The sequence below is a fragment of the Anolis carolinensis genome, chromosome 1, assembly GCF_035594765.1.
Source record: "Anolis carolinensis isolate JA03-04 chromosome 1, rAnoCar3.1.pri, whole genome shotgun sequence".
NCBI lineage: Eukaryota > Metazoa > Chordata > Lepidosauria > Squamata > Dactyloidae > Anolis > Anolis carolinensis.
The window spans coordinates 363,642,335-363,670,169 of record NC_085841.1 but is presented as its reverse complement, the minus strand read 5'-3'; the positions used below and the strand labels follow the sequence as shown (position 1 = coordinate 363,670,169).

At 43.2% G+C, this 27,835-nt stretch overlaps 1 protein-coding gene across 8 annotated transcripts in view; it reads right to left on the bottom strand.

Moving 5' to 3' along the window:
- The window catches only part of trim9 (tripartite motif containing 9), a 116,550-nt gene extending 88,987 nt beyond the window's left edge, over positions 1-27,563 (bottom strand). For 3 of the 8 annotated variants that reach the window (XM_062968690.1, XM_062968692.1, XM_062968693.1), the window contains exon 1: positions 26,130-27,557. In XM_062968690.1, coding sequence (XP_062824760.1) covers positions 26,130-27,017 — 888 coding nt within the window. In that variant the 5' untranslated portion in view covers positions 27,018-27,557. Of the gene's footprint in view, positions 1-26,129 lie in introns of all 8 variants that reach the window. The other 5 variants (XM_062968691.1, XM_062968694.1, XM_062968697.1 and 2 more) reach the window with 4 other exon arrangements.
- Positions 27,564-27,835: the final 272 nt, after the last annotated feature.

Sequence of the window (27,835 nt, the reverse complement as noted above, 5' to 3'; positions counted from 1 at the left end):
AATCCAAACTCCACTTTCCTGACAAAACAGAACGAACTGCAGCCTTCCAGATGTGACTATCACAACCCCATCAACTTTAGTCATGATGTCTAATGATGAGGAAGACAGGAGTTGTAGTGTAGCATCTGGTGGAGGCCACATTGTATAGAATTGCCTATAGGCAATTGAGTTTGATATTTGCGATGTAGATGCACCAGGTGGCAGTTTTGGGGTGGTCAAACTTGCAATTTATTATTATTGTATTTATTTTGGAGCCCCCGGTGGTGCATCGTGTTAAACCACTGAGCTGCTGAACTTGCTGCCCGAAAGGTCGCAGGTTTGAATCTGAGGAGCGGAGTAAGCTCCCGCTGTTAGCCCCAGCTTCTGCCAACCTAGCAGTTCGAAAACATGCAAATGTGAGTAGATCAATAGGTACCACTCCAGTGGGAAGGTAGCGGCGCTCCATGCAGTCATGCCGGCGACATGACCTTGGAGGTGTCTACGGACAACACTGGCTCTTTGTCTTAGAAATGGAGATGAGCACCAACCCCCAGTGTTGGACATGACTGGACTTAACGCCAAGGGAAAAGCTTTACCTATAGTAGAGTCTCGCTTATCCAACGTAAACGGGCCGGCAGAATGTTGGATAAGCGAATATGTTGGATAATAAGGAGAGATTAAGGAAAAGCCTATTAAACATCAAATTAGGTTATGATTTTACAAATTAAGCACCAAAACATCATGTTATACAACCAATTTGGCAGAAAAAGTAGTTCAATACACAGTAATGCTATGTAGTAATTACTGTATTTAGGAATTTAGCACCAAAATATCACAATGTATTGAAAACATTGACTACAAAAATGTGTTGGATAATCCAGAACGTTGGATAAGTGAGACACTACTGTATTTACTTTTTTACATCCCGCTTCATCTATTCCAAAGGAGAGGTTCCTGTTGGTTATTCCCAACTGCAGCTCACTAATGGGACAACTTAGTTTGAGGTAATAAGTCTACTTGTAGAGTTGCCAGATTGCCAGATTGAAAACTAGAGAGGGCTCGTGTACCTTTAGTGTATACATGTGTATGTATGTATGTATGTATGTATGTATGTATGTATGTTGTATTTATACCCTTCTTTTCTCTCTTCATTGGGACCCAAAGTGGCTCACAACTTTTAAAATAATACATTTTGAAACCTATAAAATGTAAAATATGTAGAAGAAGGGATTTCAGCTTGTCAGACAACCAGGAATGAGCAATGCCTCATGAAACATCTTCACAAGCATCGAACCCTAAATACAGAGTGTGTCTACTTTGTAAAATTAATACAGTTGGACACCACTCGAACTGCCATGGGTCAATGCTGTGGAATCCTGGAAGTTGTGATTTGACAAGTTCTTGAGCCTTCTGTGCTAAGAAGTGCTGGTGCCCCACCAAAACTACAAATCCCAGGATCCAAGACTGTTTCCATCCTTTGATCTTCCAGGGGTTTTAACTTCAAGAAGCCTCTACTGCCTTGGCCAATGATCATGGAGTCTGGGATCTGATGTCCAAAACACCTGGAGGGTCCAAGTTTGCCCCTGCCTGGTCTACATTGTTGAATTAATGCAGATTATACAACAAAATTGACAGAAAAAGTAGTTCAATACGCAGTAATGCTATGTTGTAATTACTGTATTTACGAATTTAGCAGCAAAATATCATGATGTATTGAAAACATTGACTGCAAAAATGCGTTGGATAATCCAGAACGTTGGATAAGCGAGTGTTGGATAAGTGAGACTCTACTGTATGTATATATGTATCATACATACATACATACATACATACACACACACACACATACATCCTGTGTATGTTTGTGCATGCAGAACTCGAAAAGTAGTTGGGCGATTAACTTGAAAACTTGGCACAACGTTGCATTCCAATACGCGCATGTTTTTACAATAAAATGAGTTTTGGGGAGAGAAACTCATGGGATATGCAGTACATTCAAACACTTCAGTTCCCACAAACCACTGCAACTTGCACCAGTGACCGATCAGGACGAAACCTGGCACTGTGATGCCCCATGGGCCTCTGAGTCCTGCCCCTAGCGCCATTATGGATCATGGTGATGAAGACATGGGATTTCTGCCGTCTCAGCAAGAGACTGTGCCATTCCAGATGCCTTTTGTTGACAATTCTTGCCAAGAGCTCATTAAAACGGACCTTGAACAAGTTCTTCCCAGCGCTTCTCCCCCTTTCGTGAGAAGGGAGTTTTTTGAAACAAGTCGCTCACAGAAAGCGCAAACAAGGAAAAGCGCGAGATTAGCAGCCAGACAGAGTGCTAATTAGCTCGTTTCTCCTGAGAGTTTTCAGGGAGGAACGCATCTGGATGAGGAGGTGTTTCAGTTCTTTTCCCTTGGGAAAAGAAGCACTGGACACCTGTTTGTAGAAAGATTTGAAGTTCCTTAAAAGCTTCCCGCACAGGCTAGCCCGCGCGGAGTCAACAAGTCAGCTCAAGGATTAACTTCGGTTCCAGCCTGTGTTTTGAGTCCGCTAACTCCAGTTCCATCGTGCCTTGCCTTGTCGTGTTCTTGACCCGTCTCATCATGTTCCCAGCCTTGTATCTTGTGCCAAGTATCCTGTCTTGTCTCCAGTTTCCTGCCTTGGACTTACTTTGAACTCTAGTAAAATCTTGGACGTTTTCCCCACTCAAACTGCTTGGAAGTTGAGTGTGTTTCGGTTTGGGATTATAACTTTGAACTCTAATACTATATACTGGACATTACAATATATTTCTGGACTAAAACTGACCTTTCCTGAAAGGTCTATTGATGAACTTTATTTTCTATCTGTTTTTATTCTATTTACTCATTTCCTTAATAAAGATATTAGACTCTTATTGGCCTCCGTGTGTTGGTTCTAGTGCTCTGCGGCCAGGGCGTGACAGGCACACGGACACCCCATGACCCACGGATGATGGAATATGCAGTACCATTACCTGAATTGGCTCCCTCAGAGCACTGCGACCCCCACGAATGATGGGATATGCAGTACATTCAAACACTTCAGCACCCACAAACCACTGCAACTTGCACCAATGACAGATCAGGACAAAACCTGGCACACGGACACCCCATGACCCACTTTACATCCTACTGTGGTTAGAGAAGGACAGACCACGGATGATGGAATATGCAGTACCATCACCTGAATTGGCTCGCTCAGAGCACTGTGACCCCCACGAATGACGGACATGTGTCATATTTGGCACACAGACACCCCATTACCCATGTGTTGTCGAAGGCTTTCATGGCCGGGATCACAGGGTTGTTGTATGTCTTTCGGGCTGTATGGCCATGTTCCAGAAGTATTCTCTCCTGACGTTTCGCCCACATCTATGGCAGGCATCCTCAGAGGTTGTGAGGTATGGATAAACTAAGTAAGGAAAGGAAAGAATACTCTTGTTTGGGCAATGCTGCGTTTGGTGGTCCCTATGTAGACTTGTCCACAGCTGCATGGTATCCGGTAGACTCCTGCAGAGGAGAGAGGATCCCTCTTGTCCTTCAAGAGTCAAAGAACATGAAAAGCACTGCAGACTAACTCAACCAGAGAAATCAGCCGTAGCAGAGCACTTGATGAACCAGCCTGGACACAGGATATTATTTGAGAACAAAGAAATGCTTGACCACTCCAACAACTATCATGTCAGACTACACAGAGAAGCCATTGAAATCCACAAGCATGTGGACAACTTCAACAGAAAGGAAGAAACCATGAAAATGAACAAAATCTGGCTACCAGTATTAAAAAAAACTCTAAAATCAAAACAGTAGATGGGAACCAACACTCTGAGGGCAGAGGACAACTAATGACTGAACAAAGGATGCCCCCAGGCAAGAGACAAAAACCTTTCCAATGCTAATTAGGGTGATTAACGGAAACATTAATGCTGGCTCCCAGTGATGAAGGACTCTTGCCACACCCTGGACTCTCCACAGATATATATTCTTTCCTTTCCTTACTTAGTTTATCCATACCTCACAACCTCTGAGGATGCCTGCCATAGATGTGGGCAAAACGTCAGGAGAGAATACTTCTGGAAGATGGCCACACAGCCCGAAAGACATACAACAACCCCATTATCCACTTTATGTCCTGGTGCTTAAGCAGCTGAGGGGGAAAGGGAAGGGGGCTGAGGCTGTTAGGAATGGTGGGAGCTGAAGCCCAAAACACCTGGAGGGAGGGCCCAAGTTGGCCCAGGCCTGGTGTAGATGAAGCACCCATTGTGTGTGCACCCTGGGTGAGGAGGAGGCCACCCGGCTTGTAATGAGCAGGTCTTCTTTTGTGCCTGGATGCCGAAAGTGCCTGGTTTGGGAAGGTGGCTGGAGAGCGAGACAAATGGGATTATTGGAGCAAAGCCGAGAGGGAGTCCCTGGGGAAATGAGAGGAGAGGAGAAGGCGAACGCTAGGAGGAGGATTAGCAGAGGAAAGTGACGGAGGATTTGCAAAAAAAAAAATTTAAAGCACCACCTAAATCAGTGATGGCCAACCTATGACACGCGTGTCAGCACTGACACGCCTAGCCATTTTTTTTGACACGCTGCTGCATGCAGATTGATTGGATCTCTAATGTCTTTTGTGGCCAAATTTGATGTGATTTGGTCCAGTGGTTTTGTTGTTTACTCCATGGGAATTATGCACATTACATTTATATATATATATAAGGCAGGAATGAAGGGGTAGGAGGAAATGGCCATATAAGGAGGTACGAGCAGGCCAGGAACACAGCCGATGGGTTATCACATGATTTCCCCGAAATCATGTGTTTTGAGAGAAACGAAAGTAATGAAATGTAATACTGCACCACAAATATGCACCAATGGTTTGATATGTGGGCGGTCCTAAACCGAACCCATTGAATTGTATAAATAGACACTTGACCCTGTTGGCGGGGCTCTCCCTTTTCAGCATCTAGTTGTGCGTGGGATGAACCTCTGCAGCTGCAGGAACTTTAGTAAACTGCTTTCTTTGGAAAAAAGCTCCAGTTGTCTGTCTCCTACTTCCACTGCGTCCGCTCAGACACACGACAAGCCGAGAAGAGGGGAAGTCTGGCTTCCGCTACATATATATATACACACACACACACACACACACACACACACACACACACACACTAGCTGTGCCCGGCCACGCGTTGCTGTGACGAAGTATGAGGCCCCTTCTAAACAGCTGGATAATATGCACACTGAAGTAGATTATATGGCAGTGTGGAGTCAAGATAATCGAGTTCAAAGCAGAAAATGTAAGATTATAAATCTATATATATAAAAGGGTAATGAAATTTCGGCCTAGGACAAAACAACAAAACTACACATCCCAGAAACACTAAACTTGGCAGCACAACCCCTCATCCATGCCTCTACGTTCATACAACAAAAAGAAAAGAAAAATAAAGTCCTAATTAGAGGGAGAGGAATAATTGTTTTTATCCAATTGCTGCCAGTTCCAAGGCTAAGCTCCACCCACTTGGTCTCCTAGCAACCCACTCAGCCCAGGGCCACTTCAATCAGGCCTCTTCCACTGCCTATAAAATACAGATTATCTGATTTCAACTGGATTATATGGCAGTGTAGACTCAAGATGAGCACCAACCCCCAGACTCAGACACAACTGGACTTAATGTCAGGGAAAAACCTTTACCCTTTACCTTAACTACCACCAATTCCTCAATACTTTATTTCCCATACCACCATACTTCGCCACAGCAATGTGTGGCCAGGCACAGCTAGTGGGTTATATAGCTGTATGGAAGGGCCTTGAGTCTACACTGCCATATAATCCAGTTAAAATCAGATAATCTGTATTTTATAGGCAATGGGGAAGAGGCCTAAGTGAGGCCTAACTCTGCCTGTCGCCTGGGCTGAGTGGGTTGCTAGGAGACGAAGTGGGCGGAGCATAGCCTTCTAACTGGCAGCAATTGAATAAAAAACAATTATTCCTCTCCTTGTAATTAGGACTTTATTTTTCTTTTCTTTTTGTTGCATGAACATAGAGGCATGGATGAGGGGTTGTGTTGCCAAGTTTAGTGTTTCTGGGATGTGTAGTTTTGTTGTTTTGTCCTAGGCCGAAACTCCATTACCCTTTTATATATATAGATATACTAGCTTTGCCTGGCCACGCGTTGCTGTGACTTATGGGAATCCTTTGTTGGCCAGGTGGAATAGCAGTGAATAGCCTTGCAGTCTCAAAGCCTGGCCATTTTCTGGAGTAGCTGGAGCTTTTTGTTGTATGAACGTAGAGGCATGGATGAGGGGTTGTGCTGCCAAGTTTAGTGTTTCTGGGATGTGTAGTTTTGTTGTTTTGTCCTAGGCTGAAATTTCATTACCCTTTATATATATATATATATATATATATATATATATATATATATATATATACACACACACACACACACACACACACACACACACACACATACACACACACTAGCTGTGCCCGGCCACGCGTTGCTGTGGCTTAGTCTGGTGGTGTTGGTCAGTCTACATTAGGTTGTATTTATGCTGTGACCTCCACCTTCTTTATACTCACATTAGTAGTAGTATTTGAAGTCTGTTACCTTCTTCAATTTTTGTGTTGATTGATAATTGCTTGAGATCCCTGTTGTCTTTGGTTTGTTGTTAGTTGTAATGTCTGATTCTGCTGAGTGCGGTTTATATTTTTATTGTGGTACAATAGTCTTTTTTTTGTTTTGCCTGTGTAAGTGTTTATTATTATTGTTGTTGTAGTGGTCATGAAGGTTGGATAAGTTAGATGCTACTGCATTGTTTTTTGGAGGCCCAGTGTAGCACTGACTGGCCTCTCAGCCTCAGTGCCTGGCTGTTTCTTGCCTGTGATGGTGTTGATTCTTGTTGTTGTCATTGTTATTATTGTAATTGTTTTTTTGAAGGCCAAGTGTGAATTGGGGAGGTGGATGAGTTGTGTTGTCAAATTTTGTATTTGTTATAGTCACTATGCGTTGTCAGTTTTGTGGGTCCGGATTGTGGTTTTGTGGTGTGGTTGTATTGTTACAACTGAGAGGCAAGGCTTTTTCATTGTTTTGTATTTCTGGGGCGTTTAGTTGTGTTGTTATAGTCACGATGCGTTGTTGTGAGTTTTGTGGGTCCGGATTGTGGTTTTGTGTTGTGGTTGTGTTGTTACAACCGGGAGGCAAGGTTTTTGCATTGTGTTGTCAAGTTTTATATTTCTGGGGCATTTAGTTGTGTGCCAAGTTTCGTATTTCTGGGATGTTTAGTTGTGTTGTTATAGTCACGATACATTGTTGTGAGTTTTGTGGGTCCGGATTGTAGTTTTGTGGTGTGGTTGTGTTGTTACAACCGGGAGGCAAGGCTTTTGCGTTGTGTTGTCAAGTTTTATATTTCTGGGGCGTTTAGTTGTGTACCAAGTTTTGTATTTCTGGGGCGTTTAGTTGTGTTGTTATAGTCACGATGCGTTGTTGTGAGTTTTATGGGTCCGGATTGTGGTTTTGTGGTGTGGTTGTGTTGTTACAACCGGGAGGCAAGGCTTTTGCGTTGTGTTGTCAAGTTTCGTATTTCTGGGGCGTTTAGTTGTGTTGTTATAGTCATGATGCGTTGTTGTGAGTTTTGTGGGTCCTGTGTGGTTTTGTGGTGTGGTTGTGTTGTTACAACTGGGAGGCAAGGCTTTTGCATTGTGTTGCCAAGTTTTGTATTTCTGGGGCGTTTAGTTGTGTTGTTATTGCATGATGCGTTGTTGTGAGTTTTGTGGGTCTGGATTGTGGTTTTGTGGTGTGGTTGTGTTGTTGTAACCTGGAGGCAAGCCTTTTGCATTGTGTTGCCAAATTTCGTATTTCTGGGATGTTTAGTTTTGTTGTTATAGTCACTGCGCAAACAACTTTATCATTTTATATATATAGATATATATATATTATTATTGTAGTATATTATTATATTATTACTATTATATTATTATTATATTATTATTCATTATTCATGACTACATTGAAACTACAATAGAGAGAAATCAGTGTGGAAACTGCAAGAGGTACCATAGATTGTTGTACATGGAAATAAGGGTAGCAAATAGTTTTTGATTTATTAAATACAGTTATATATTACAACTAGCTGTGCCCGGCCACGCGTTGCTGTGGCGTTGTCTTCAAACTGGCAGCAATTGGATAAAAACTATTATTCCTCTCCCTGTAATTAGGACTTTATTTTTCTTTTCTTTTTGTTGTATCAACCTAGAGCCGTGAATGATGGGTTGTGTTGCCAAATTTCGAGGTTGGGGGGCCTGTAGTTTTGTTGTTTTGTCCGCTGCCCTGATACCATCACTCTTTTATATATATAGATTATATATTTTTGTTATTTAAACTATATATATTGTGAAATTATGGTTTTTTTCTCGAAGTGACACACTACCCAAGTCATGCTAGGTTTTTTGGTGAATTTTGACTTTACCAAGTGCAAAAGGTTGCCCATCATTGACCTAAATGGAGCCTGAAGTCTACATGTAAAATGGAGAAAGCTGGCCTAAGCATAAAGATGAACAAGAACTGAGAGAGGACATGGAAGGGGTGTCCCTCCTCAAACTACAAATCCCAGAGTTGCATAGGATGGAGCCATGAATTGCAAAGAGGCACCAAACTGCTACAGTCGTGCCGTTTGGATACAGCCCAGGTCATTTGAGGTTTTCCAAGTCGCCTCAGGGCACAAGGCAGGTGCCAGATGCAGGGCGGTTTGCCAGCCGAGAGTTTCTTCCCTCTGGGAAACTTTATGAACTGAGCTCTTAAAATATTTAGTCAACCTGGGATTTGGCCTGAATATGAGGTGAGTTTTGCCTGTGGGGAAGAGCTATGGAGCATGTCATGTCAGTGCACTTGGGGGGGAATGAGATGTATGTCGCAGATGCATAGCATCAATCATGACATAGCACATGGATGTTGCTATATCAGTAAAATGAAATGCAGAGATATAATATGGGTGACAATTGTCTTGAAAATAGTCCACGTGAAAGGGACATAGGGGTCAAGGATCTTGGAAAGTCTTACTGTCTTCAAATAGGACTTTATCTGTAAACAAACAGCCGGATCAGCCAATGCATAACATTCACTACAGAATCATCCTTATGAAGGCTTATATTCCCAGTTGCTCATAGGTTCATAAATCATATCTGTTATCAAACACCGCTTGCTACCCACACTCATAATAAAAAGGGATTTATAGTTAGGAATGTATAGTTTTCCAAGAGCAACAAGCCAGAATGAGATAAAGCCTCCCAGCAAGCCTCCACCTTCAGACCCTTGCTTCTCTCCTCCATCCTCCTAACCATAAACTATATACCTCACAACCTCTGAGGAGGCCTGCCATAGATGTGGGCAAAACGTCAGGAGAGAATGCTTCTAGAACATGGCCATACCGTCTGGAAAACACACAACAACCCTGTGATTCGGCCATTATAACCTTCGACAACACAAACTATATTATTATTATTATTATTATTATTATTATTATTATTATTATTATTATTATTATTTTATGACACAGCAAACAAGATAGATATGCTGGATTTCATATCACAAAATTATTATTACAGTAGAGTCTCACTTATCCAAGCTAAACGGGCCGGCAGAAGCTTGGATAAGCGAATAACTTGGATAATAAGGAGGGATTAAGGAAAAGCCTATTAAACATCAAATTAGGTTATGATTTTACAAATTAAGCACCAAAACTTCATGTTATACAACAAATTTGACAGAAAAAGTAGTTCAATACGCAGTAATGTTATGTTGTAATTACTGTATTTACGAATTTAGCACCAAAATATCACGATATACTGAAAACATTGATTACAAAAATGGCTTGGATTATCCAGAGGCTTGGATAAGCGAGGCTTGGATAAGTGAGACTCTACTGTATTATTATTATTATTATTATTATTATTATTATTATTATTATTATTATTATTATTATTATTATGACACAGCAAACAAGATAGATATGCTGGATTTCGTATCACATAATAATAATAATAATAATAATTATTATTATTATTATTATTATTACACAACAAACAAGATATATATGCTGGATTTCGTATCACAAAACCACAAGTCGAACACTTCCCAAGTGTCTAGGACTGTGTGATGTATTTTCGGATGATGTGCGCAGATCCCAGTAGGGTGGCCTTTTGCAGTTGGCAGATCGTGATTTTGTCAATATCTATTGTTTCCAAATGCCGGCTGAGATCTTTTGGCACGGCACCCAATGTGCCGCTCACCACCGGGACCACCTGCACTGGTTTCTGCCAGAGTCTTTGAAGATCAATCTTGTGGTCCTGATAGCGGCTGAGTTTTTCCTGTTGTTTTTCGTCAATGCGACTGTCACCTGGGATGGCAACATCAATGATCCAAACCTTTTTCTTTTCCGCAACTGTGATGTCTGGTGTGTTGTGTTCCAGAACTTTGTCAGTCTGGATTCGGAAGTCCCACAGTATCTTTGCATGCTCATTTTCCAATACTTTTGCAAGTTTGTGATCCCACCAGTTCTTTGCTGCTGGGAGGTGGTACTTGAGGCATAAGTTCCAATGAATCATTTGGGCCACATAGAATTTATACCTTTTGCTTATCTAAAATTGACCAATGACTGAGGGTCTTCCTCACCTTCCACACCCACTTGGCATAAGTGATACCTGTGACCTCACTTGTTGATTTCAAGCTAACTTTTGGTCTTGGAACTTTCTGGAGAAAGGCACCAGCTCACAGGAAGGGAGTGGCATATGCAGAGGCAAAGCTACATAGGCAAAAGTTTACTATTTTCTGGCTTATGGTCCCTTCATATATAGCTGTACATAATTTATTTATTTTATTTATTTACAGTATTTATATTCTGCCCTTCTCACCCCGAAGGGGACTCAGGGCAGATCACATTATATACATATATGGCAAACATTCAATGCCCATATACACATAGAACCGAGACAGAGACAGACAGACGCAGAGGCAATTTAACCTTCTCCTGAGGGGATGTTCGATTCTGGCCACAGGGGGGAGCAGCTGCTTCATCATCCACTCTGACAGCACTTCCTCATTCCAAGTCGTAAATTAGTTAAATTTGCCTCCCCACTTTATAAGTGGTACCTTATTTCCTACTTGATAGATGCAACTATCTTTCGGGTTGCTAGGTCAGTAATGAGCAGGGGCCATTATTTTTTTTTTTTTATTGACGGGTGCTCACCCCACCACGGGCTGGCTTAGAACTTATGACCTCATGGTCAGAGTGATTTATTGCAGCAGGCTGCTCACCAGCCTGCGCCACAGCCCCATAAAGCAACGTGTTAAGATTAAAAGACTCCACTGTGAGTTTGGATGAAAATCGGAGTCAAAGTGTTTTCTTTAAAAAGTGAGCTGTGCAGTAAAAACTCTGCTGACTACTGTTAAAGGACTCTATGATTTTTGGGTTGATTTGTATAGCTTGCCTCTGAGACAATCAGTCCGGTGCGCAACGTAGGGAAGGCATGATTGAGGAAGGAGAAAACTACAAATCACGCATCTATCCCTTGGTTTTTCTGACATCCCACTTCTAGAAGAATGAGATCACTGTCATCAATAATATTTCATTCAAGGAAACCGATCCCGGGGGCTGAGAGAGTGTGACTTGGGTTTCCATAGCCAGTGGGGATTTGAGCACTGATTTCCAGAATCGTAACCCAAAGCCAAACCAGTACACCATGCTTTCTTCTGTATACGGAAAGGGAATTGGCTTTAATGGGCTATTGTTTGCAGTCTCCAAAGACTGAAGGCTTGGCACAAGTGGGAGTTTGACCCCAGAGGAGGTAATTTGCACCAATTAGCACCAACCACAGTCGGTTGCATAAGTGGCTGGTGGTCGCATCTGCCTTCTTAAGAAGAGAACGTCGGAACAATTTGTGTCAAAACCATAACTTCGAATGTCGAGAAGAATGGTGCTACTGAGCCCTCCCTGTGACCACATGTCAAGATTAACTCCATCAAGAAGACAGCAGAATTATAATAGAGAACAATATTGGGTTTTCTAAAGCATCAAGAGAAAAACAGTAGTGCATGGATGTAGGAATAACAAGAAACGAAAAATTAGAGAAGTCACAAGAATAATAGGATACCCAATAATATCCAAGGGATCTTGGAAAGTTAATCTGCCACACATGAGAAGTTTTATGACAAAAATAACATATTTATTTTAGTTTTACAAGGTCTTTAGCTTTCTCTGCCAAAGAGCACTAGTGTCTCTCCAAATAACAACTTACTGTAGATACTCGAGTATAAGCCTAGTTTTTCAGCCCTTTTTTAGGACTGAAAAAAAAACCTTCTTGGCTTATACTTGGGTGAGGGTCCTGGTTGGCTTATATTCAGGTCGGCTTATACTCAAGTATATATGGTATATTTATTATTTTTCTCTATTATTATTGGTATTGTTAAATTTATTATTTTATTCTATTAATTATTATTATTACATTTATTATCTTACTATATTATTGTTGTTACTTTTACATTTATTTTACTCTATTTTTATTATCAATAATACATTTATTATTTTACTCTATTTATTATTACATTTATTATTTTACGGCATTTATTATTATTATTATTATTATTACATTTATTATTTCACTCTATTATTATTATTAAAAGGATGCATAAGCACATTTACATTGAAGAAGATGAAAATAATGATTTAATCAGAGTTGAACAGTCATATCTTAAATTACAGTTTGATGTAAAGATTCAAAAACATTTAAACTTCTGATACCTCGATTAATGTAATTTTATTGGTATCTCGGCTTATACTGGACTCAATGTTTTCCCAGCTTCGGCTTATATTCGGGTCGGCTTATACTCGAGTATATACGGTATATGATTCTATAGCATTGAGCTAAGGCACTTAAAGTGGTATTAAATTGTATTGTCGAAGACTTTCATGGCCGGAATAACTGGGTTGCTATGAGTTTTCTGGGTTGTCTGGCTATGTTCCAGAAGCATTCTCCCCTGACGTTTCACCCACATCTATGGCAGGCATCCTCAGAGGTTGTGAGGTCTGTTGGAAACTAGGCAAGTGGGGTTTTTATATCTGCAGAATGTCCAGGGTGGGAGAAACAACTCTAGTCTGCTTGAGGCAAATGTGAATGTTGCAGCTGCAAGGTTGTTGAACCTTGCAGCTTCAAAGCCTGGCTGCTTCCTTCCTGGGGGAGTCCTTTGTTGGGAAGTGTTAGCTGGCCACCATGTCTACTACCATGTCAGACTACACAGAGAAGTCACTGAAATCCAGAAGCATCTGGACAATTTCAACAGAAAGGAGGAAACCATGCAAATGAACAAAATCTGGCTACCGGTATTTTAAAAACTCTAGAATCAGGACAGTAAATAAAAAGCAACACTCAAAAGCGGGGATTTCCAGTCAGGAAACAATCAGGGCCAGCTAACAACTCCCCCAAAAAAGATTCCCCCAGGCAGGAAGCAGCGAGGCGTTGATTTTGCAAGGTTTCAATGCTAATCAAGCTGGGCAATGGCAACATTCACACTTGCCTCCAACAGACAAGAGTTCTTTCTCCCACCCAGGACATTATTCCACAAATATATAAACCTCACTTGACTAGTTTCCAACAGAACTCACAATCTCTGAGGATGCCTGCCATAGATGTGGGTGAAAAGTCAGGAGAGAATGCTTCTGGAACATGGCCATACAGCCCAGAAAACTCATCAACCCTGGTGTTAAATTGCATTAATTCTGCAGTGTAGATGCACCTTGACTCTTTGTGAAAGATGCACGGGAGGAAGAGTTCCCGATGCCTGCTGGCTACCATCAACGTCAATCTTTGTATTTTTATCTCCAGCATTCATTGTCTGTCGTTTTATATTAGTTTCTTCTGTTTGAAATGAATTAGGTTTGTTAGTTTAACAGTATATCAACCTTAGGCCATCATTAATTACATCACATTTCTGGTTGATCTCGGTCTGAAAGGAACCCCCGAAAGGAACTTATTATATCCTGCAAAAAAAATTTCCCAATTTAATATTGCCACTTAATATTGCAGCTTCTAGTCAAACTGATTGGCAGGAGATGAAGAAGAAGCAAATAAAAAGAAGTTTTAACTCATATTGCAGGATTAGATAAGAAGAGTCTGTTTGAGGGCCCTTTAACACCAGTCAGTTATAGAGCTACAATTAAACTTTAATTCTCATGGTAACCTCCCATTGAATCCTAAGCTGGTCATTTTGTCATTTGGGAGTTGTAGTTGCTGGGATTTATAGTTCACCTACAATCAAAGAGCATTCTGAACTCCACCAAGGATGAAATTGAACCAAACTTGGCACTCGAAACTCCCATGACCAACAGAAAATACTGGAAGGGTTTGGTGGACATTGACCTTGACTTTGGGAATTATAGTTCACCTACATCCAGAGAGCACTGTGGACTCAAACAATGATGGATCTGGACCAAACTAAGACCATCAGAAATATATGTTTTCTAATGGTCTTTGGTGACCCCTCACGACCCACACAGGGGTTGAGAAACACTGCTTTATGTCAGGGGGGATGATGGGTAGCAGAGTGAAATCCAAAAATTCACCATCCTTGACCTCCTTCTCTCCAGACTGTCTCCCGGTGTGGAAAAACAGCACTAGACAAACACACTCCAGCAGATGAGGGTTCGGTTGGAAATCCAACGGCAATAAACTTTTATTTACATTTCTATATACAAACAGAGCAAATCAGTCCTTCTCCATGAGTGCTGTTGCCGAAGCAAACTCATGCATGCACACACACTGCTCTTCTGCTCAGGAAACTCCTCTGCATTCCACAGGAACAAGAAAGAAAGTCCTGGTCAAAACAAACTTGACCCCATTGGTCCTGTGATACATCAATCATAGCAGACTCTCATACACAATACCCTGACACTTTATAGGCTGTCAAGGGACTTATTCATGTGCAAATTTCCTTATGGCCATGGTCCCATTTTTTCCCGCCATAAAGCAATGTCTTTACTTGATTATAGGTGTGGAAATAGAGTTTGACTTACTGTGAAATTATAGCAGAAAGGGGTTAGACTGGATGGTCCTTTAAGTCCCTTTCAATTTGAGAGCCCCTTCTACACTGCCATATAAAATCCACATTATGTGCTTTGAACAGGATTACCGTATATACTCGAGTATAAGCCGACCCGAATATAAGCCAAGGCACCTAATTTTACCACAAAAATGTCAGAGTAATGCATGCAGCGTAGCAGCAGATGCATGATGTCAGTTGAAGCGCAGAACGAAGGAACGATCAGAGACGAAGTAAAAAAGTATTTACAAAGTTTTACTTGACAAGACAAACAGACTTGTAGACAATGGACATAAGACTCTCACTCTAGGCAAACAGCACAGATCTTCTCAACAGGCAGAGACGATCTCATCTGATGCAATCAGCTATATACAAACACACTTGTAGTCTGGACACTCCTATCTGGCTCCAGCCACATATCCAAGGTCAATACAGCTTCTTACCAAATTAACTCCTGGATGATGCAATACATGTTAGACACAAATTTCATTTAAACACTACCAATACACAAATCCCACATTAACAAAAAAAACTGGGATAACTTATTGACCTGAGTATAAGCCAAGGGTGGGAAATGAAGCAGCTACTGGTAAATTTCAAAATAAAAATAGATACCAATAAATTTACATTAATCGAGGCATCAAGAGGTTAAATAATGTGTATATATGGATACAGATATACAGGTACAGTAGAGTCTCACTTATCCAACACTCGCTTATCCAATGTTCTGGATTATCCAAGCCATTTTTGTAGTCAATGTTTTCAATATATCGTGATATTTTGGTGCTAAATTTGTAAATACAGTAATTACAACATAACATTACTGCGTATTGAACTGCTTTTTTCTGTCAAATTTGTTGTAAAACATGATGTTTTGGTGCTTAATTTGTAAAATCATAACCTAATTTAATGTTTAATAGGCTTTTCCTTAATCCCTCCTTATTATCCAACATATTCGCTTATCCAATGTTCTGCTGGCCCGTTTATGTTGGATAAGTGAGACTCTACTGTACATGGATCTATATGTATATAGGATTTGCAAGGACCTGCAAACATATGAGGGTAAAATTCATATATAAAATTAATGTATATAGATGATAGATGATAGATAGATAGATAGATAGATAGATAGATAGATAGATAGATAGATAGATAGATAGATAGATAGATAGATAGATAGAATTACATAGGGATTGCAAATGCATGCAGGGGGTTAATGCCTACATATCTGTAAGAGAGATTAACAAATATTTCCGGGGGAAATGCTTTTTTAAGATTAATGGATATATATATTTCTTCTTCCTGACTTGCAAGAGCATCTTTCCCTTTTCAAAACATTCCCTTGGTTAAGAGCAAGGGAGGCTTTGAAAAACACACTGATAAGGGAGGGTAAGAGAGGAATATATCATATACTAGCTGTGCCCGGCCACGCTTTGCTGTGGCTTTTTGGATTTGTTTGTTGGCCGGGTGAATTAGCAGTGAATAGCCGTACAGCCGCAAAGCCTGGCCGTTTTCTTTCTAATGTAATCCTAGTTTGGTGAGCTGGAATGCACTGAATAGTCTCGATGTGGCAGGTATGCATGCTGTTATTAGTCACCTTGATTAGCATGTAATGGCCTTGCAGCTTCAAAGCCTCTCTGGGGGAAGCTTTTGTTTGGAGGTGTTAGCTGGCCATGATTGGAGCCCATCCCTTCCTTTCCAGGGAGTTGAAGAAGGACCAGCAGAAGACAGGGCTCAGTGGAAGGCCCCTCCCCTAGACTGGTGTAATCAATAGTAATGATATTCAGTAATAATATGAAGGATGTGGGTGGACTACAATTCCCAAAAAATATATATAAGGTATATGGCATAATCTGAGCATTACAAATTATCCTTGCATCATGCAATTATGCTTTTGCACATTTAGTATTCCTCTTCCCTAATTTACATCCTCCATCATCTCACAGGTTGCAATACCCAGGTATAAATGTGTCCCCTGTCAGAGTAATTTGCAACGCAGCAGTAGTTGGATGGAGTCAGTGGAACGCAGAACAAAGTGACATCCAGAGACTTTGGTAAAACTATATACAAGTTTTACTGTAAGCAGTAATAATCAAGACAAACAGACTTGCAGACAAACACAGGACTTGACTCTACTCTACTCAGAACTGACCTAAACTGATGTAATCAGTAAAGCATACACACTTGTGTCTGGACACTCCCCAGTTCCAGCCACACATCAAGGTCAACACAGCTTCTCAGCAATTAACTCTTTACAGACTATAGCACACTCTGGATGATGCAATCAGTATGCAATACAGACAAGACACAAATTGCATTTAAACACTACCAATACACAAATCCCACATTAACATCCCCATAGAGATGGGGAACTCGCTGCCCATTGAAATCAGGCAAGCCCCCACCCTTTTAGCCTTCAGGAAAGATTTAAAAACATGGCTCTTCCGGTGTGCTTTCGGAGAGTAAATGTTCTATGCTACTCCCTCCCCCCCCCCGATATTTATCCTCTAGACTGGTTCACTATCTGATGTCCCGTCCCTCGAGGTTTTATTCTGATCCCTTTCTCACCCAGAGTTTTAATTTTTAATCTAGTTTTTAAATGTAGTGTTTATGCGGCCCGCTCTTGTTATATTGCTGTTTTGATCTTATCTTGTACTGTTTATTTTATGTAATGTATTATTTAATTGTATTATGTTATGGTTTATTGTATTGTCTTGGGCATGGCCCCATGTAAGCCGCCCCAAGTCCCCATTGGGGAGATGGTGGCGGGGTATAAATAAAGTTTTATTATTATTATTATTATAGAGCACAAATACCACAATCCCATCAGGCGTTGCTGTCTTTAAAGGAAAATGGGATTTGCCAATGTTGCTACAGTAGGGTTCATGAATCCAAAGCAAGTGGGGAAAACACGAGTCCGAAAGAAGAGAGGTTCAGGAAAAGGATCTCTTTAGCATCCAAGTGGGTTCACAAAAGACGTCCACAGGTTATATCCCACCCCCGGCCCTTCTGTCTCTGCTGCTTGTATAAGAGCCATTATGCAAGTGCTTTCTGAGCGGTTTCGGTGTTCTTGGTGAATTATAGAACCTTCTTGTCTCTCCACAAGTTGCGTGGGAATCTGAAAGGACCAGAATGACGTATTGAGGCATCCTCAGGCTAATGTCTTAGCAAGAATAATAGCTGAGAAGGCTAAAGACTTTGTAGACTACAACTCCCATGATTCCATAACATTGAGCCTTGACAGGTGTCCAGCTACATTATTTTCTGCCGCTCTAGAGTCACAGACCCAAAGAATCAAGGAGCTATGAAGGTGGAGGCATTACTTTTCATTCAGCCCTCATAGATGCACCCTATGCAACAGAAAGCCTCTAAAGCTGGGGCATCCTGGCTCATGCCCAAGGAACCAGAATTTCATCCAGGGACCTGTCAAAAGTGTTTTCCTTGGTCCCTTAGCAACTAAATACCTTCAGATTAATAACAACTACTTTACTGTTAATGTGTTTCATATCTATATATCCATAAATGATATCTCAGAAGATTATGATGATATGTTGCAGTGAAGACTCACAATGGATGTCTAAAATAGGATATTCATTGCATTCTTCTCACATCATCTCTGGACAGGAAGGTTGACTCCATGTATTTCCATAGGGCAGTTGTGTTAAAGAGAGCCAGCATAGTGTAACAGATTGAGCATTTGTTGGAAATGCTCTACACCAGGCATGGACAATGGTGACCTTGAAGAGGTCACATTCTCTCACCCTCAGAGGAAATTAATGGCAATCTCCCTCGAAACAGATCTTACAAGAAAACTATGTGATAACATCTCTGTAAGTCAGAAACTACATAAAGGCACACAATTGTGTTGGAGGCTGAGGCTCCTAATACACTGGCAGATAATCCACATTATCTGCTTTGAACTTGATTATATGAGTTTACATGGAGCCCCCGGTGGGGCAATGTGCTAAAGCGCTGAGCTGCCGAACTTGTAAACCAAAAGGTCACAGGTTCAAATGCGGGAGCGGGGTGAGCTCCTGCTGTTAGCCCCAGCTTCAGCAGTTCAAAAACATGTAAATGTGAGTAGATCAATAGGTACCGCTCTGGCGGGAAGGTAACGGCACTCCATGCAGTCATGCCATTGGCCACATGACCTTGGAGGTGTCTACGGACAACGCCGGCTCTTCGGTTTAGAAATGGAGATGAGCACCAACACCCAGAGTCAGACACGAGTGGACTTAACGTGAGAGGAAACCTTTACCTTTACCTTTATATGAGTCTACACTGCCAAATAATCCAATTCAAATCAGATAATCTAGATTTTATATGGCAGTGTAGATAGGGCCTGAGATTGAAAAGGAATAGGTCTGAATCCAATTTTGAGACCCAATTAAGGTCGATCCGTTCAATCAATGGGATTTTAACCCAGTATTTGATTTAATAGCTTTAACTTTTTATTTTTAAATGATTTCTAATGGTGCATCTCTACTACAGAATTAATGGAGTTTTCTGATACTATTTGAACTCCCATGGCTCAATGCTATGGAATCATGGGAGTTGTAGTTGAAACCCCATAACACTTTGGTAGAGGAGGCTAGAGCTTATCAAACTACTACTCCTACAATTGCATAGTGTTGAGCTATGTCAGTTAAACTGGGGCCAAACTGCATTACTATTATAATGTAGATGCACTCAATGTCAATTTTGGGAATGGGAATCCATGATCGCAGTGCACACCCAAGCCAAAGATGTGCTGCTATGCACATGCGCATGTCCATCAGGAGATATGGAGGCAAAGAAGGGGAAATTCGGAAATGCATCACGGGCAGCATTCGCTTCTCTGACCCAGTTACCTCAAAGACAGGGTTGCCATTGCAAAGGGAGATCCCAGATCAAAGCAAGGCCTGGGTAACTGGCAAATCTGACTGTGAGAATGAGAAGTAGGAGGAAAAGACATGTTCAATGGGAGGCAGAAACTGTGGCAGAAATCCTGTTGCTTAGTCCCAACTCAAGTAGATCCCTTCAGTCTAGTGCTGAATGGCATGTCAACAAAGATGAGGGTTGCTGTGAGATTTTTGGGCTGTATGGCCATGTTCTAGCTCCATGAAAGGCCCTTCAGACTAATTCAACCAGAAAAGTCAGCCATAGCAGAGCACTTGATGAACCAACCTGGACACAGAATATTATCTGAGAACACAGAAATGCTGGACCACTCTCACAACCATCATGCCAGATGACACAGAGAAGCCATTGAAATCAACAAGAAGCAAGTGAACAATGTCAACAGAAAGGAGGAAAGCATGAAATCGAACAAAATCTGGTTACCATTATTAAAAAAAAAAGACCAGAATCAAGACAGTAAATAAAGATCACCATTCAGAGACAGCAGAAGTCCAGACAGCAAACAATCAAGTGCCAGTTAACACCTCTCAAGCTGAGGATGCCTCCAGGCAACAAAAGCCAGGCTACCCCCATGTAGATGCTCTCTCTAATTGACTCTGCAGCTTCATGACTACTCAAATGCTAATTCAAGCTTCCTAACTGCAATATTAATACAGTAGAGTCTCACTTATCCAACATAAACGGGCCAGCAGAATGTTGGATAAGCGAATATGTTGGATAATAAGGAGAGATTAAGGAGAAGCCTATTAAACATCAAATTAGGTTATGATTTTACAAATTAAGCACCAAAACATCATGTTATACGACAAATTTGACAGAAAAAGTAGTTCAGTATGAGGTAATGCTACGTAGTAATTACTGTATTTACGAATTAAGCACCAAAATATCACAATATATTGAAAACATTGACTACAAAATTGCGTTGGATAATCCAGACCGTTGGATAAGCGAGTGTTGGATAAGTGAGACTCTACTGTACTTGCTTACAGACAAGGGTTCTTTCTCCCATCCTGGACATTATTCCACAGGGATATATACACTCCACTTGCTACACTGCCAACAGAAACTCTGAAGATGCCGTTAGCCACAGATGCAGTCAAAACATCAGGAGAGAATGCTACTAGAATATGGCCATACAGCCCAGAAAACTCACAGAGACCCAGTGATTCCAGCCATGAAAACCTTCGACAACACAACAAAGATGAATTCAGTGGATAAAGGCTTAAGGTGCTTCTACACTAGAGAATGAATGCAGTTTGATCCCACTTTAACTTCCATAGCTCAGTGTCATGGAATCCTGGAGGTTGCAGCTTTATAAGACTTTTGGCCTTCTCTGCCAAACACTACATGGGCTATGTTGTCAAAGGCTTTCATGGCCAGAATCACAGGGTTGTTGTGTGTTTTCCAGGCTGTCTGGCCATGTTCCAGAAGCATTCTCTCCTGACGTTTGGCCCACATCTATGGCAGGCATCCTCAGAGGTTGTAGGCTTCACCAAACTACAAATCACCCTTAGGGTGCATCTCTAAACTGTAGAATGAATTCAGTTCATGCTATGGAATCCTGGGAGTTGTAGTTTTATCAGTTTTTTTTAACATTCTCTGCCAAAGTATGGTAGTGCCTCATCGAACTGCATTTCCCAGGATCCCACAGCATTGAGCTATGGCAGTTAAAATGGTGTCAAACTGCATTCATTCTACGGTGCAGATGCACCCTTTCATCCAAGCCTTAGCTGCATTTTGCCATGCAAAGGAGCCAATGGAGTAATTGCAAGTCTTTGCTCCCCTTTGTAGCAAACAGTCAACAGAGGACTTCAGTTGAAACTCTAAACCTCTGAGTCAAAGCAGGGTATAAATAAACATTATTATTATTATTATTATTATTATTATTATTATTATTATTATTATTATTATTATTATTTTATTATGACACAGCAAACAAGATAGACATGCTGGATTTCGTATCACAAAATCACAAGTCGAACACTTCCCAAGCGTCTAGGACTGTGTGATGTATTTTTGGATGATGTGTGCAGATTCCAGTAGGGTGGCCTTTTGCAATTATTATTATTATTATTATTATTATTATTATTATTATTATTATTATTATTTCCCTAGCTGGTTCTCCGACATGGTGTTGGTAAAACCTCCCCTCTAAACACGACAACTGTGCCTTTCCAATGAATGCATTTGGAGGTAGGAAATACACACATAGAATCACAGAATAGTAGAGTTGGAGGAGACCCCAAGGGCCATCCAATCCCAATATATCAGGTAGGAAGACACAGTCAAAGCCCTCCCGACAGATGGCCATCCAGCCTCTTAAAAACCTCCACAAAATGAGACTCCAGCAGAATTTTAGGTGGCATATTCCAGTCAAATTCTTTGCCCTGCAAATTGAATCCATTGCTCTATTGTATCTCCAGGGCTCCTTCCACATAGCTGTATAAAATCCATATTGAACTGGATTATATGGCAGTGTGGACAATCCAGTTCAAATCAGATATTGTGGATTAAGGTAAAGGTAAAAGTTTCCCCTGACGTTAAGTGCAGTCGTGACCAATTCTGGGGGTTGGTGCTCATCTCCATTTCTAAGCCGAAGAGCCGGCGTTTCCATAGACACCTCCAGGTCATGTGGCCAGCATGACTGCATGGAGCGCCGTTACCTTCCCGCCGGAGCGGTACCTATTGATCTACTTACATTTGCATGTTTCCAAACTGCTAAGTTGGCAGAAGCTGGAGCTAACAGCAGGCGCTCATTCCGCTCCCGGGATTTGAACCTGGCACCTTTTGGTCCCAAGTTCAGCAGCTCAGAGCTTTAAGACACTGTGCCACCAGGGGCCCCATATTGTGGATTATCCAGCTTGATATTCTGGGTTATGTGGCTGTGTGGAAGGGTCTTAGAGCACCAGAAAATAAGCTTGCTCCTTCCTCAATGGGGCATCCTTTCCAATATTAAATATGGCTCTCAGGTCCCCTTCTCTCAGCCCTCTCTTCTCCAAGATAAACATACTGGCAAGTTCTATCAAGAGACCAGGACCTGCCTCTGCCTCTTTCCAGCTCTGGATCCTTGGCAGAGGAAAGGCAGACATGGCAGCTACATCCAAGACTGCATTCTGGACCATGGGCTGCATGCAGGCAGGAGGAGAACACTGGATGGCAATGGAAACCTGGCCGATTCAATGAAGAGAGGCGTCCAGTGACCCCATGGATCCCACCTCTGGTCCTTCCACCCCATCCTCACAGCACCCCACGTTCACCCCGTCTTTGCCACCCCATAACACTGCAGGCAGCTTGGTGCAAAGGCTTGACTGGCGGCCAAGGGAAGAGCAAGGAGCGGGGAAGCGAGATGAAAAAGTCAACACAGATTGTCAACACAGACCCCCATGGCAAGAGGTGAATATGCCCCCACGATAAGGGGAAGGGGGCTCATAAAGCGCAGAGAGACAGGAAGGCTGGACGTGCTGTTTACAAGCAGAGAGACTCAATCCTTGGAGCTGGAGAAGGGGGAAGCAGAGATGGCGGGGAGCAAAACGGTCCAGAAGGCAGTGGCTGATAAGGAGGAAAGGTTGGATGAGCGGGAGAGGATTGCAAGGGGGAAAGAGTTGAAGGAATGATAACCAAGGGCTTTGGAGAAAGAGAGAGAGAAAGATGATGATGATGATGATGATGATGATGATGATGAGGTTGTAGAGATGGATGAAGGAATTTGAGAGATGAATGGCGTCAGGAAGGAAACTGTTGCTCCTTTCGACACTGATATCATTGGACTACAGATCCCATTGTTCCCACCAGGCTAAGGATGATGGAAAGCGAGAGGGATGGTTTCAGAGATGATGCTTCAGAGAGGAAAGAACAGAGCCAAGAGAGGAACGGAGCCAAGAAGGGAATTGTTGCTCCTTTCCACACTGACATCATTGGACTACAGATCCCATTGTTCCCACCAGGCTAAGGATGATGGAAAGTGACAGGGATGGTTTCAGAGATGATGCTTCATAGAGGAAGGAAAAGAGCCAAGAGAGGAATGGAGGCAAGAAGGGAATTGTTGCTCCTTTCCACACAAATATGCTTGGGCTTCTGCCAACCTAGCAGTTCGAAAACATGCAAATGTGAGTAGATCAATAGGTACCTCTCCGGCGGGAAGGTAACGGCGCTCCATGCAGTCATGCCGGCCACATGACCTTGGAGGTGTCTATGGACAACGCTGGCTCTTCGGCTTAGAAATGAAGATAAGCACCAACCCCCAGAGTCGGTCTTAATGTCAGGGGGAACCTTTACCTTTACCTATGCTTGGACTATAGGTCCTATGGGGATGATGGGGATTGCAGGCTGGGCATGACTGGGGAGGATAAGAGAGGAACATAGACCTGTTGGTTGTTTCCAATGGCGTATGTGCCTTGAATGTTGACTCAACACACAAGCAAATCCCTTCAATTCAATGGATGTAACCTAATTTGGTTTTACCCATTGGGTTCAGGCCAGAGATATGGGGAAAGGATGGAGGGAGGGAGTGAGAAAGAGAGGAGGAAAGAGTGAGAGAGACAAGGAAGACAGGAAGAGGGGTTTGGGGAGGATAAGAGAGAAACTCGAGACCAGAACCATATTGGTTGTTCTCAATGGCACAGGTGCCTTGAATGTTGAGTCAACACACAAGCAAGCCCCCTTGATTCAATGGATAGGGTCTTACCCATTGGGTTCAGGCCAGAGATGTGAGGAAACGAGGGAGAAAGAGAGGAGGAAAGAGTGATAGAGACAGGGAAGGCAGGTAGAGAAAGAGGAGAGGTAAGAAGACCCAGACATGAAGAAAACAGGGTGAGATGGTGAAAGTTGGGAGAGGAAAAAGGCACACAGAGTGGAGATCCTAACCCATTTCTTCACCCCGGTTGCTCTTCTTCCAACCTCATTTGCACCCTTTGCCATGCAATACATTGCCATGCATCTGTATTTAGAGATAATGTATTGCCAAAGTCTTTCATGGTTTGGTGTTGTGTGTTTTCTGGGCTGTATGGCCATGTTCTAGAAGTATTCTCTCCTGACGTTTCGCCTTCAGATGCATTTGCTGTTTTGCTGCAATCCCAATTAATGTCTTCCAAGCCAAAACACACAATATCTTTCAATCTGAAATATATTAATTCCCTGGGTCTGCTTCATCTGCAAAGTATGGTGCCTTGTCGCCAAGTTCACATCCAAAGCAGAGGCGACAATCTTGTTTTTAGCATATTAGCAAGTCTGCTATAATCCCTGGGGTCAATATTTGCTTGGCGCTTTTGGGTAATTACATTCCTACAAGTCAAATGAGCTTTAAGGGCTTGGGAGGAATGATAAAGCTTCAGGAAAGACACCCAAGAATCTAGGAATATTCCTTTTTTTGTACTACAACTCCCAGTATCCCTTGGCCAACACTGGGAGTTGTAGTCCAAAATGGCCCCGAGGCACCATCAGTATGTAAACATGAACTCAGGCAGCAATGTAGTTCTTATTTCCATCTCCATCTCATCCCAAGTGGAATAAAAGAATATTAATATCTGCCAACTTTAAAGGAATGTTGCTGGAATTTAACATGGTGATGAAATTGTTAAAAAAAGACCTATCATAATCACATCCCTCCTCCTGTCTTCAAGATCTTTACTAGTTCCAAATTAGCTCTATACATTGAGCCTTTGGTATCCACTGGGGTTTGGTTCCAGATACCAAAATCCACAGAAACTCAATATAAAATGGTGTGTTATATATAGTGTTGTAGTAAAATAGCTCTAAACATTGGGTCTTTGGGTCCACTGAGGCTTGGTTTCAATAGATACCCAAATCCATGGATACTGGAATCCCATTATATGCAAGGGTCCCTTCTATAAAATGGCTATCTATCTATCTATCTTAAAAAACTTCTAAAGGGGTCTATACGACTAACCAGCATTTTATGGATGCAGGCGAAATGTCAGGAGAAAATGCTGCTAGAACAGGCATGGGCAAACTTTGGCCCTCCAGGTGTTTTGGACTTCAACTCCCACAATTCCTAACAGCCTTCCGGCTGTTAGGAATTGTGGGAGTTGAAGTCCAAAACACCTGGAGGGCCAAAGTTTGCTCATGCCTGTGATAGAACATGGCCATACAACCCGTAAACTATACAACATCCAAAATGTAATCATGCGCATCCCCGCACTCCACTGACCTTGTGTAGCTTCCACATGGCACCCAGGGCCTTGACCTCGTGGTTGTTGTGCTTGCCCTCCTCCAGGCACTGGTAGCAGACGGGCACCTTGCACTGGACGCAGTACATGCTGTGGTTCTCCAGCTCGTGGTCGGTGCAGGTGGAGATCTTGCGTGGGCTGAGCCGGCGGCTGACCCTGCCTTGGGCCGGGGGCAGGAGCCGGTGCTTGGCCAAAGGGCCCCGGGGTGGGTGGCAGCGCAGGCGGCAGGGGTCGCAGTAGAAGACGTCGCACTGCTCGCACATCACGGTGGCCTCCTTGGGCGCCTTCTCGCACAGCTGGCACCGCAGGGCGGCCGCCTTGCTCTGCTGGTAGCGGTCGATGACGCCTTCCAGCACCCGGTTCTTCGGGAAGCCCCGCAGGCCCCGCTCGTCCAGGATGAGGCTGCGGTGGCACTGCGGGCAAGTCAGGCAGGCGTTGCGGGGCACCGGGGCCAGCGATGAGCCCGGAGGGTGAAGGTGCGAGGACGACGACGACGATGAAGCCCCTGTGGCTCCCGAACCCGGCGGTTGTGGCGGCAACGTGGGCGGGAAGACCCTCACGCCGTTAGGCGACTTCTGGCAAGGGGTTGGCGGGGCGCTGGCGAAGCCCCCGTAGGAGCCGTAGCCGCTGTCGGCCTCGCTGTAGAGGCTCATCTTGTCCAGGTCCAGGTAGTCATAGTCGCCCGAGGCGGTGGAGGCCGAGCCGGAAGCGCGGCGGCGGCGGCTCTGCGGGGATTCGGCCTCCGGCGTCTGGACCAGGATGTTCCTGGCGCAGGCCTGGCAGAGGTTGTGCGAACAGGGCAGGATGAGCGGCTCCCGGTAGAAGGAGCCACAGACGGGGCACTTGAGCTCCTCTTCCATCTCTTCCATGGGAGGAGGGCGAGGAAGAGGAGGAGAAAAAGCCGAGGATGGGGAGAGAGAAGCAGCAGGTTTTTCAGCACCCTATGGGAACTGCCTTCAGCACCGTGGGCAGCTCTCTGCGAGGAACTGTGTGTCTCCTTCAGTACTAAGGACAGCTCTCTATAGGAAACAGTGTCGCCTTCAGCACCACGGGCAGCTCCAGATCCCAATGGGAGGATGAGTGGCGCCTTCAGCACCAAGGACAGCTCCCTATAGGAAACAGTGTCGCCTTCAGCACCACGGGCAGCTCCAGATCCCAATGGGAGACCCAGTGGCGCCTTCAGCACCAAAGACAGCTCCCTATAGGAATCAGTGTCGCCTTCAGGACCCAGGACAGCTCCCCATAAGACCCAATGCCGCGTTCAGCACCACGGGCAGCTCCAGCTCCCAATGGGAAACTCAGTGGCGCCTTCAGCACCAAGGACAGCGACGCAGCCTCGGCCGCCTCCCAGACCGCACTGCCAGCAACCCAAGCTCTGCCTTCCCCTCTGCTGCTCAAGCCACGCCCCGCTGCGTTGCTATTGGTTGCCTCCTCCAAAACGCAACCACCATTGGAGGAGAATAACACTAGGCGTGGCTAAGGATTCAACTCCTCCTCTCTTACACTCTCTGCTCGAAGCCCCGCCCCGCGACACGTGCTATTGGCTGCTCTCTCCTGGCGCTCCGTTGCCATTGGATGAGAAGGTGTTAGGTGGGCGTGGCCAAAAGTAAAGTCTCCCTCTTCTCTGCCTCTGCCTTCCTGGCTCCCTTTTCCGTCCAGACAGTCGCGATTCCAGCTCGTATTTAAT